Raw genomic sequence first — 12,907 nt, 5'->3', positions numbered from 1 at the left:
ACCTGTAAGTCATGAGGGCAGCTACACAAACAGCAGGGAAAATTGTTCTCCATTCCATCTTGGCAGCCATGCCTCTTGAGGTCTAAAAGTTTACACATCTGACTTCCTTGTCCCTGGATCTAATCCTGAGGCCCAGGCATGCACCTTCCTTAGGCTCCTGCTGAGTCCCATCTCTGTCTTCTTCACCCTCCCTTGAGCCCTCCACCCATTTTAGTCCAGATCACGTACAGTCCTCCACAGCCAGGAAACCCTTCTTCTCCTACTCTACTGTAGCTGAATGTTTTCCTCTGCCCTGTCAGGTCACTGGGCCAGTTTCTCTTTTCCCTGGTGGTCTATGTAGCTGTTTATGAAATAATCACTCAAAAGCTAATATTAATATAATTGGTTGACTGCTGGTGTAGGCTTATTATTGACTAATTCTTACTTATAAACTAACCCATTTCTAATAATCTGTATCTCCACATGGCCCATGATTTACCAATCTGCTGGCATGTTATTCTTTGTGTGGCTGGGTAGCGTCTCTCTTGACCATACCTTTCATTTCCTGCATATCTTTTTGGATTTCCCACCTACCTATATTCTGTCTTGCCAGAGACCAAAGCAGCTTCATCTATCAACCAATAAAGGCAACTCATATCTGCAGCATACAGAAGGACATCCCGCCTTCTCTCTCATGCTAATGTACACCCGATAGCACGTTTATTAACTGGTGACACCATAGGTGGATGTTTTGTTCTACCTGTGTGGAGCATTTTAAAGATTAAAAAAAAGTGACATTAATAGGCAAACTTTTTAAGTGAAGAGATTTCATACTAAAATCCTGATTTTCGGAAAGCATAAATCCTGCTTAGCTGTCATTCCTGCCTGGCAGTAACCGATAAGCAACCTAACCACACTTCTCATCCTTTTTCCATCTTCTTATCCTTGATGACGCTGCTGATCTGCCAGCACTGTGGGTTCTTGGGGCTGTATTAACAGGCTCAGCCACTGCACAGCCTGGCTTCTTTGGCATTTCATGGGATGGAGAGAGCATAGCTCTGTTACACATGGAAAAGAGAAACTCTGAGTCAGAGAGATGGCTCAGCAGGTAAAACGTTTTTGTGTGTGTGTGTGTGTGTGTGTGTGTGTGTGTGTGTGTGTGTGTGTGTGTGCAATACTGATGACTTATTTTTAAGCCCTGGCGCTCATGCAAAAGGTAGAGGGACAAAACCGATTACACAGAGTTGTCCTCCGATCTCCACACATGTGCTGTGGCATACCCACCCACACAATACGTAAACATTGTAAAACGAAATAAATTAGAAAAGAGAAGCCCACATGTGGGCACTAATCTGAGCCACCAGCCTGATGATGTGCCACAGGGTCACTGAGGGCGTGCCTTAGTTTTTACAAAGATGTGATCTGGTGCTCGCTCTGCTGCCGCTTCAGTTCTTCTGATTGGGGAGATATCCCCGTGCAAACTGTGCGTTCTAGGAGGTGGCACTGGAGGGTTAGAAGAGGGACACTTGAGAGAGCTATAACCACAGATGTTCCCTTGCCCTTCTGTCCTCTGGGCAGATGGAAAGGCCCAACCACACGGCCTCATGGGACTCTCTTGTCACAGCTGCTCACCAAAGACTCGAAGCAGAGGCTGGGCTGCCAGGAGGAGGGGGCTGCTGAGGTCAAGAGGCACCCCTTCTTCAGGAACATGAACTTTAAGCGCCTGGAGGCTGGGATGTTGGATCCTCCCTTCGTTCCTGATGTGAGTAGCCACCACTGCTCTCAGGAGCACCAAGGTCATCTCTTCCAGACATGCTTTCTAGCAGACCCAGCGTTGTGAATCACACAGTGCCTCAGGTCAGCTAATCCAGCTGTCTTCCTGGAGCACTAAGGACTGCCCACTCTCCCTTCCTAAACTTTGACTATTTTGTGGCAAGGCTGTAGCTCATGTTGTCAGAATGTACAGATGGGGTGTGACCTCCACATTGGTTATCCAGAGACTTAGGTACTTTTTCCAGTAAGGGGACCTAGACAACCTTCAGTTGTCTGACCTATCCAGTGAAATCCAAGACACCTATCTTCCTTGAACCTGCCAGGTACATCAAAGATTGAAATGACCAAAATGGAAAATGCTATAATGAGTATTGAGGACCACCACATTCAGTTCAGTTTAATTGAGTATCTACTGTCCAGTTAAATTAGGATTTTCCTTGAAGATGCTCTACTGGGTCTGTATGCCTAGGCTCACACTTAGCTCACACTCTAAAGGGAGTTCCACCCACCGAGGCCTTTTTGTGCCTCTGAACTTTCAAAGTCTCAGCAGATTGAGGACCCTTGTTGGGATCTGGGGTTCAGCTCATGAGAGTGGACAGATGTGGTACATATCTCTTCCCAGCCCCCTGCTTAGTTACCTCAGGACAAGAGCCTGCAGTAGACCATGATGGGAATATTGACATTACAGCAATTGGCAAATAATACAAATCAGAGCTTTTCAAGACCCCTTTATCAGAGCCAGTTGTTAACCATTTGTTATCGCAGAACTGAGGAAATGAGGAACAGTCCTTGCATATTTGGCAAAAATGTCTTAAAAGGTTCCCTGATCATCAGGGTAGGAGAGCAGCAGCATATGTGGGGAGCTGGGACTAGCTCCTGGATGCTGAATAGTGTCCATGGTCACCTACTGGAGACCTCTGTAACTAGAGGTGGCATCCACTAATAGGTCTGACCATAGAATATTTTTTGACATTAGAAAGATTAAGTTAGTAAATGCTGCAAATTCCTCATGAGAGGAGGTTCAGCTGTTGGTTCAAGAAATTCAAAATATAACAGTGACTCTCACTAAGGAGGAAGAAAAGTACTGATCCTGGCCTGGAGATGTAGCTCAATCGGCAGAATGCTTCCCTAGCATGCATGGAGTACTGGGTTTGATCCCAGCACTATATTAGCCATGTGTGGTGGTGCATACTTTTAATCCCAGCACTTAGGAGATGAATGCAGAAGGATTAGAAATCCAAGACCATCTTCAGCTATATAGCATGTTGAGAGGCCAGCCTGGGCTACATGAAACCCTATCTCAGAAATGAGGGAGAACAGCTGAAGAGATAGTTCATCAATAAAGTCCTTGCATTGCTAGTGTGAGGACATGAGTTCAATCCTCAACACCTGCATGAAGGTGGATGCATGGATATGTGCTTGTAATCCCATCACTGAGAAAGCAGACACAGGAAAATCTCTGGGGTTCACTGGCCAGCCCGTTTTGCCTAATTGGAAGCTCCAAACCAACGAGAGGCCCTGTCTCAAAGGAAGTATATGATGTTCCTAAGGCTGGCACTGAAAATTGTCCCCTAGTACCCCACCCCCCAAGAAGTACTAATTTTTTTTCAGCATTATTATTCTTTATTTGTGATGCTGGAGCCCACGCCCGGGGCCTTGTGTATGCTCGGTTAGTGTTATAAGTATCTAAGGCACTTGAAGAGGGAAACCATACATTACTTCTTTTGACTCTTGATTGTGAAAGGACTGAAATCACACTGGAAAATTTCTATCCTGATGTAGAAACTAACTATGCACGTATAAAATCATATAAGGAATCTAGAAGGGGGCTTTTTTTTTTTTTTTTTGGTTTTTCGAGACAGGGTTTCTCTGTATTGTTTTGGAGGCTGTCGGTCCAGCCTGGCCTCGAACTCACAGAGATCCACCTGCCTCTGCCTCCCGAGTGCTGGGATTAAAGGCGTGCACCACCACCGCCCGGCCAAGGAATCTAGAAGGGGGCTTAAATGAACCAAGTAAAATGCTGTACATTGGCATGAGTATGACACTGAAGATGTACTAATCTTTTACCTAGGTCCCAAATGGTCTTTGACCAAGCCTGGCCCATCAGAATTTTTCAAATTTTGTTTGTTGCTTAGCAGATATTTTGAAGTTTGTTGAGAACTATGCTACAGCCACTACTCAGCATCCCTAGAGACTGTCTAGAGTAACAGCAAGGACACAGCAGTTCTAGGCTTGGGCTGGCCTTTGGACTACCTATTGCTATGGTGATGGAACGAGATCACTTGTGACACAGGATGTATTTCTCAACCTCTCCACATGGTTCAGGCTCTGTGCCAGGCTCCAGACATTGCATGATGAATAGTATATTGGGTTATTTCGACCATGAAGTCTCAGTCTGAAGAAGTGAAATGTCAGCAAACACTCGTTAAAGTTGAACTAGGAGTCACAGGGAGAAATGGGGCATGGGAAGGGAGGGGATGTAGTGGAGTCATAGAGTACTGGCTGGGCTTGGCTGAAAGAAGAGTCTTCCAGGTCATGGGGTGTTGTATGGAGGCAGCATCTCCATTAATGCAGTTAGTCATCTAGGATTGCTCTTGGTTTAGCACTGTAAGTCTTATGTCCTGAGCAAACAGGGACAGTTAATAACCCTGGGTATGACAGTGCCCCCACCAGACTTCAGGACCCCTCAGTGCACTTCATAGAAGTCAACATTCCTTACCCCCAGTTCCACAGTACCCTATGGTCCACATGGCATATGTTCTCTGTTCTGAGCAGCAAAGGCCCTTGGCATATCACTAGGGTAGGTAGGTGGTGAGGGAAGACTGTAGGCTCCAGAAGATGAAGCCCCTTATGAACTCCTGAAGGTGACCTGCACCCATCCTGTCTGCCCTCTGCCCCCAACCAGCCAATTGGTCTCATATCATCTTCAGGTTGTAGCCACATTCATAACCACAGGCACTATTACTAGCTTAATCTTTTTCACTTCACTTGACTTTTTTCAAAACAAAAATACATGTATTTCAAAGGAAATAATAGTCATAAGATGGTAGGTTTTGGCTTGTTATGATAAATTTCTATCAGTATAGATTTTTCAAATTACCTTTTAAAATACTTAATCTGTATATCTTTCAGGGCTAACATACCTCCTAGGGCCTGAGCACATCCCAGGACCAGCTGTGCAGGCTTGGCATGTGCAGTCATTCTGGCCCTACTTAGCTCAATACCCCATTCATTTCTGTCTTAAAATTCTAATATTTGTGAGCAGAGGACCCTGTGTTTTCATTATATCTTTGTCTTGTAAATAATGCAGCTGATCTTGGTGCCCCCTAATGCATTCCCCTCAGCCATGGAGACTGAGAAGGAGACGTACAGCTATACAGTGAGGTCCCCCAAATCTGCCTCTGCTGCTGCTCATGCACCCTTCAACTAAGGAGTTTGCACTGCTCCTAGCTGTGTGGCTTCAAGCTACCTACACAAGCTTTGAGCAGTAGGCCTCTATAGATGGAATGAGAAACCTTAGAAAATTCTGAAGCCTCAGCCCAGGGCTGGAACCTCCTAAGGGATCACAGTCTCTGCCAAGGTTGTGTGTCAACTCATGACCCTTGAATTAACTAGTGTCTGTGTTGGGGCCTGGGCTAGGCCTGAGGAGCCTGCATAGAAGCAGCCTCTATCTTCAGATAGACACACTTTGCTCAACCTGGAGTCACCCCTAAAGCTTACATCTTAATACCCTAGTTTCCTACAACCCTGAGGGGCAATCATTCTACAACTGGCCCTCCTGGAGGGTATAACCCAGCCAAGTTGACTTCTGTGGGTTTGTGGAATAGATGCTAAGCTGCTGCTGGATGGATGATTGAGGACAGGCAGGGCTACCATTGACACAGCAGCTCATACTCAACTCAGCGACATTCTGTAGCACTATGGACCAGGTATTTTCATTATTCCCATTTGTAGGGAGAAAACTGAGGCTCCGAAGACACACTTGGCTTTTTTGAAGGCTTCTAAGTTTCACAGTGGAGACTATCTGCTAAAGAGTTTGGGTTAAATACGTGGCTTCATCGCTCTGCATGAAAATGAGCTGGAGCATATTCCTGCCAGGGCTGTGCCATGCACCCCCAGGCCATCTTCTCTCTGTGGCACTGTGCCTTTGCTATGGTGTTGGGTCCACAGCATCCCTACAGACCATAGACCCCAAACTATAACCAGTGCCACCTCTCTTCCAAAAGATAGCACTTTGAAGCAGTGCTATCTTCCTGGTGGTGTGGGCTTCCTGGCAGCTAAGAAAGCTAATGGGTGAGGTTCTCAGAAAGTCCAGGGATCATGAACTTAGAGACAGAGGCAACCTCATAGCCTTTTGGGCCTACCTAGAAAGAGACCACAGGTCTATGTGAGTAAGCAGGTAAGAAGGAACTCTAGACTGCAAATCTCCAGCTCTCAATTTACTTGAGCCAGGTCTTCTTGGTGGACCTGAGAGTGAAGCTCATATTTGAGGACCCAAAGGGTGAGAAGCTCAGGGAGATGTCCCCACTGTTCTCTATCAAAACCTAAGGGACAGGCTTGGGGACTTGGCAGGCACAGGGAGGACCCATGTGATGGAGCCCTCTGTCTATTTTAGCCCCGGGCTGTGTACTGCAAGGATGTGCTGGACATTGAGCAGTTCTCCACTGTGAAAGGTGTCAACCTGGATCATACGGACGATGACTTCTACTCTAAGTTCTCCACAGGCTCTGTGCCAATCCCATGGCAAAATGAGGTGGGCAGATCACACCACCAAGAGGGATGAGTTGTCAGGGAAGATGGCAGTGCAAGGGCAATGGAAGGGCCACTGGGTAGGGCAGCAGAGATGGGCCTGGGTGGGAAGTCAGCAAGGCAGCTGAGCGAGAACAGGCGGGACAGCAGCAGGGCGCCTCCCTGGGAGAGCTGCTGAAAATAGGGGGAAACGGGCATTTTCTAGAAGCCCAAGGATTAAATTGAGGAAGTCAGCTGATAAGATGCGGTAGACATGATTGTCTAGTTAACTATAGGAGATGGTTTGGAGGGGGAAGAGTTTGCCTCTGGTGGGTTCTATTCTTAGTGTAGTCCCCAAGAAAGTTACAGAGGAGCCCTGTGGGAGGAGAGGGCAGAGCCAGTAGTACAGGGATAATATACCTGGGGGGTGGGCACAGGGTAACAGTGTTGTTTTTGTTCTGCCTTTCTAGATGATAGAAACGGAATGCTTTAAGGAGCTGAATGTGTTTGGACCCAATGGTACCCTCTCACCAGACCTGAACAGAAATCAGCCTCCGGAACCTCCAAAGAAAGGGTTGTTTCACAGACTCTTCAGGCGTCAGGTGAGAAAGCCAGCCTCAGCAGCCTGGCCTTAGCTCTAGGACCCCAACCCACTCACACACCAAAGATCCAGAATGCCCCTCGCTGGGATGGCCTGATAGCCTGGTATTGCTAGTCAGCCTGTCCAAAGCCCTAGCACCCCCTGTTGGTGATGGGACCCCTGGGGGCAGAAGAGACAGGGTCCCATGTCAACATTGCTGTTGCAGGGAAGCTGATTCTTGTCTCAGGGCTATGCCACATAGGGAAGGATGTTGTAAAACATTACCAACCTCTGCCCTCCTGACACAGAGGAAGAAACAGTTCAGCACCTTTTCTCCCAGTGGTCACCACTGAATGTCCCCTGCAGGGCAAGACCACCATAGACAGCAAAACAGGTCCCATTGTTCAATCCCCCCACACTAGCTGGCAACCCAAAGAATTTTCTCCCATTGGGAACAGCTTATCCCTGAAGGTATGGCCCAAATGGAACAAAGCCTTGGGAAAGATCTGGTAATCCAGAGAGTGTGAGAACCCAGGAGCCCTGCTCCACAACTACAAAGGCAGCTGCAGTTGTACCCACTTAGCCTAGCCCTTTAAGCAGATGGAGTCCCAGGATTCCCATCTTAGAACTTGGGAGTCTTTCTCTACTTTTCTCTCCTCCCCTAGATCAGCTTTGGTCTCTTGACCTGAACTCTTAACACCCTCCATCAGGTAGCAAGGATAAAGACGGTTATTTACTGAGATGCATTATAGGTTAGGCCTGGGCTGTGTACATGATATCCATACAACCTAGCTCCAAATCTTGGGCACCCCCCCCGCCATGTACCAAGAGAGGGAATGACTCATTACTTGTAGGAATGTGGGCTTCCATTGCTCTATTTCAGTTAAGGAAACTGAGACTGAGAGAAGCCAAAGAACTTAACCCTAGGTCACACATTTGGTGACTCCACAGGATATCTGTTATCTGGGACACAGGACAGGAAGCATCTTCTGGCTCATGGGAAGTATAAACTGAGCCACGTCCCCTGCCAAGTTTGTGTGTTTTCTATAAGAAGTTCATGTCAGTTTCATATCTTACTCTGTAGTATATTTTTGTTTTTATAATACAATGAAATGTTTGAACATTTCCATCAACTAAAACTACAAGTTCTAGAAAGAAATTACCCATTCTCTCAGCTCAGAGATTTAGGCTTTCTTAATTTTGTGGTTGTTTCTGGTACCAGATAAAACTGTCTGTTCAAGGAGCACCCTGGAGACTCAGGTCTGCTGGGGAGAATGCAAAGAGCCAAAAAACAAAGAGAGGAAGGTTGGAACATTTTGGATTTTACTGCCCCAACTTCTAGAGCCACCATGAGTGTCATCCATGAACTTTGAATTTACCAAAAACTGACTCTATTCCTCTTTCTCCTCAGCATCAGAACAATTCCAAGAGTTCACCCACTCCTAAGACCAGTTGTAACCACCGCATAAATTCAAACCACATCAGTTCAAACTCTACTGGAAGCAGCTAGTTTCAGCTCTGGCCTTGAAGTCCAAGGTGGAACCATCTTAGACCCTTCTACTTGGAAGCAGAACTTGTAGGTGGTGGAGCTTCCACTGTGGCTGGGTAGCCAGGAGAGCTTCCCTGGGAACTGGATTAGGATACTGTTCATCCCAACAACAAGCCTCCAAGTTTCTCAAAGAAATCCACTCAGGTCTGTTTTCCAAGGTGGCCCCAAGCCGGGGTGGACTAGAATTTTCCTTGTTGAACATTGCAATAGAAACCCAATGGGATATGACAGCTTACACGGATTTTAATAGCATCCTAACTAGAACTGAATTTTGTCTTTATTATTTTTAAAGGAAAGTTTTGTAAATTTCTCTATTGTCTCCGTTTACATTTTGTATATTTGTATTTAAATGAAAGTCAGACTTTGAGGGTGTATATTTTCTGTGTAGCCACTGTTAAGCCATGTGTTTTAAGACATTTTAGATGGGGGGGTGTTATAAAAAAATGTGACTCTAGACTTCCAGAGCCTCAAAAGAGAAAATGTTTTTATTAAATGTAGAAAATGTTTCACCTTTTACCTTTAAAGACCTGATTACATCTCCCTATATCCATCACTCTGTGTAACTATCACTCTCCTGTTGACTTGTAACAATGTTAATGAAATGCCAAAATGCACTTGGAACATCCTCCCCCAAACGCTCTCTGGGAGTAGGACATCATTGGTAAGAATACTTCCATGGGCAGGCATTCAACACTGCAGGTTCTCTTGTCCTCCTGCTGCTGGGTGTCTGGCATGCAGGACAGGGAATCCTAAGTCACTGGGCTGCAGATCTTGGCTGCTAAAGCCAGTGGTTTCCAAGAGGTTCCTTACTCTGTATTAATTTTAGTTGTGTGTACTGATGATAAGGATCAGTCTTGGAAAGCCAAGTCTTCTCAACCATGGGACTATGGAGAAGTGTGAATTAGGGGTCCATCATGAGTGACTACCTTCGTGCCTGTTTAGGCCTTGGCTGGTCAGTAAAGTGATCACCAAATCATGACACTTTCATGGGGACCCCACAGATTTGTTGGCTCATGGGACATGAAGGAAGTCATCTTTCCAGGCAAATGGGATGCTTGAGAAGAAACTTGCACTAATGAAGTGTAAGACAATCTCATTGTCACTTCTCAAGGAGAGCTGGGCCAAAAGCTGGTTCTAATTGGGCATCTCAAAGTCACAGGCTAGTCTGGAACACTTGATGGACTTATCTTTCCAGCCCTGGGAAGTTGTTGCCCAGCCCCTGAAATCCGAGGAGGTGACAAGATACAGATTCTCCCCCAACTTCTCACCAGGACAGGGTGAGCAGCTAGTCTCACTGCTCCCCTGGGAGAATGAGGCCCTGAGTATGATTCTGCCTCAAAATTTGTCTCCGCCACCAACTACTGGGGTTCCTTAGGGGTGAGCCAGGTGCTACCTGAATCAGCTCCTGTTAAAATGAGATTCCTGGGCCACACCCCAGACCGATTACTTGCTGATCTCATTTGTAGTACAGGCTGGTCTCAAATTAAAGATCCTCCTGCCTCAGCCTCCTGAGTGCTAAGATTACAAGTGCATACTACCATGAAATCTGCACTTTTTAAAAAGCTACTCAGACCCTTCTGATGCCCCACAGTGTGAGAACCATGCCCCAGGCCTGTGGGTATGGCCATTCCAAATGTGTTTTTCTGAGGGACCTGATAACTTTGGGACTTGAGCCTGTCAGGAGGAGAATCCCAAGCATGTCAATCTTATATCTTTGACTGCAAGATCTCCCAGGGCTCACTGCTAGAAAGGAGGCTGGCCTCTGGGACTAATCATCCTGAAGTCAGTTACCCACAAGAGAGGAAACAGTCAAGCTCTATGGTGCATGGTTAACCTCAAGCCTGGCTCTGTGGCTGCTTCTAAACCTTTCTTGGGCTTATGTGAAGCAAATGCAAACGACCATATCCAGGTTCTACTCAGTACTTCCAGATCATCAAACTATTGCTCATGATTCTTCCTCAAAGGGAAAAAAATTGTCATCCTTCTGGGATGGTCACCAACCCTAGCCACAGGCGACCCCTGCCTCCTTTTTACCCCTGCCTTCCTATTTCCCCGCCCAAAGACATTTAACCCTTGTCAAGTAGGTAACTGTTGGGAAACAGTTTCTCCTTAGTCCTCAAAATCAAGGCCATGTCCATTTGCAGCAGAGAATCCCCAGGAAGCTAAACAGAACACACACGTCTGGCTCCCATGTGTTCCCATCAGGAGGTCCTGAAAGACCTGTGCACTGAAATGTGCCTGAGTGCCAATGGAAGGTGGGAGTAGTCATGTGTTCCAGTCTTTCAGTTTGATTGGCCTACTCATGGCTTCCTAACAAGAAACAGTGCCTGAAAAGTGTTCCTCCTCCCTGACTGAGTCTTCCTCATGCCCTGGTTTCTATAGCTGCATTTTTAAAAAGGTTTTTGTTTTTAAATAAAAACAAGCTCTCTTCCCTGTCCAGAAGACAGTGTATATGGACAATGAATGGATGACACTTTGCTGTGCATGTGAGCTCTTTGCAGAAGAACCTTTCTTGCTTCAAGTGTGGTGTGTTTATCACCAGATATTCACTGACCTGGAGTGAGAAGCTTCTCTGCTTTTGCTGTTTGGGAAATAGGCCTCTGTCTGCAGTAGGTAGGGGGGGTCTCCGCTATAATCATTCTGACTTAAAATTGTGTGTTACACCCTTTAGCAGGGGAGGTGGGGGGCTCTGAATATCACCCCCAGAATATCAAGAATGCCTGATCCCTACCTCCAAGGAAGATGGTGTGAATCCTCTAATCATTCTTTTTTTTTTTTTTTTTTTTTTGGTTTTACGAGACAGGGATCTCGGTATTGTTTTGGAGGCTGTCGGTCCAGCCTGGCCTCGAACTCACAGAGATCCGCCTGCCTCTGCCTCCCGAGTGCTGGGATCCTCTAATCATTATTAATCCTGAACTACAAGGCTCCAAGTTCACTCACCTGTCTGGGGACAGGCAGCAAGAGGTCTGCTGCATAGACCCAGGCAGGTAGCCACAGTGACATGTATACCTGACAGGCACTGACCTATGGTGTTTCTGATAAGTTCATGTGCATGGGGACATGTGCATGACACTTTTTTTGAATTAGAGGCACAAATAAGATCGGGAGTCTGCCTCACAGCTGAGGCCAACCCCTGAGAAAGCAAAGACTGGGAAGTTTCCATGCTTCTCCAAGGAACTTAGCCCTAATATTGAAATATATTATATTCTTCTGGACCAAGTACTTTTTGCAAGGCTGGCTCTACTTTCCAGCAAATTAACTGAGCTACTGACCTCAACACAGTGCAGGCAATGCAGCCCCTGGCATTCTAAGCCTTGACAAAGGGAATGGACAACTAAAGGTCCCAAGAGGAAAAGAAAAGGCTGATCCCAACAATACTGGGGTCTTCTTTTGATATATTGTGTGTTTGCTTTTCTTATTATATCCTTATCTGCTCCCATGTGTCTCCCATTTTCATAACCCAATACCCTGAAATAGGACCTTCTAACTTAGGTCTTGCTGTGGAAAGGCAGTTATAAAGTCTCTTCCTCCAGACTACAGTTGGGAAATCTCCACCTTTTTGTACCTGTTTGTGTAACCAGTCACCCAGCTAGTGAAACTGACAGGTATGTTGGCCAGACCCTGCACAGGCGCACATAAAGTACCTCCTCTGGCCCAAACTGAAAAGTCTTGACTCAGGACAATGATTTAACATGTGACAAGCTAAGTCACCTTAGGAAAGAAGCATCATTCACCCTAAAGGAAGATGCTGGGTGTTGGGCATCTTTGCAGTTCATCAACTGACCATTCCTATAATAGATCACAAATAAATGTTGTCCATTAGAAAGGCATTGTGGCTACTGGCATCGTTATAATAATAATTCTAGTATCCAAAGGTTCCCCCCCCAGGGATATTTTAGCATTAATGAATGACTGTGGTTCCATTTTGGAGGTTATTCTCAATGATAACAGCTTCCGTTGTACTGCTCTGAACCTCTCATGTTCCGTTCACTATGTCACAGTGCCACCGTGTCTAGCCACAACCACTGTTGTTTTATAAAGACAAATAAATTCCTTAATGAATATAACATTGCATTTCTTTCCTTCTGTGGAGATGGTGACCAATTTCATCTGCGTGGCAATTGCCTGAAAGATGTTCATACTGACTGCTGTGGCCTCTCAGTTAACCTTTTCTCAAGTCAGTTCCAACCAAACCAAATCTGACCCTCATACTGACCACACCAAGAACTGCCATCATGTGGCTCAGCTCTGGTAGGCAGTACATAAGAAGACCAGCAGAACTCTCATCAGCTCCGAAC

General features: G+C 46.1%; 1 protein-coding gene across 1 annotated transcript in view; it reads left to right on the top strand.

The window, feature by feature from the left end:
* The window catches only part of Grk5 (G protein-coupled receptor kinase 5), a 192,339-nt gene extending 179,663 nt beyond the window's left edge, over positions 1-12,676 (top strand). The window contains exons 13-16 of the mRNA XM_005085355.4: positions 1,604-1,741; positions 6,368-6,505; positions 6,951-7,082; positions 8,472-12,676. Of these exons, the coding sequence (XP_005085412.1) occupies positions 1,604-1,741; positions 6,368-6,505; positions 6,951-7,082; positions 8,472-8,570 (507 nt within the window). The 3' untranslated portion in view covers positions 8,571-12,676. The remainder of the gene's footprint in view (positions 1-1,603; positions 1,742-6,367; positions 6,506-6,950; positions 7,083-8,471) is intronic.
* The last annotated feature ends 231 nt before the right edge of the window (positions 12,677-12,907 follow it).

Source organism: Mesocricetus auratus, unplaced genomic scaffold (assembly GCF_017639785.1).
Source record: "Mesocricetus auratus isolate SY011 unplaced genomic scaffold, BCM_Maur_2.0 Super-Scaffold_4256, whole genome shotgun sequence".
Lineage (NCBI taxonomy): Eukaryota > Metazoa > Chordata > Mammalia > Rodentia > Cricetidae > Mesocricetus > Mesocricetus auratus.
The sequence above is the reverse complement of the archived record's forward strand: the minus strand, read 5'-3'. Positions and strand labels throughout refer to the sequence as shown.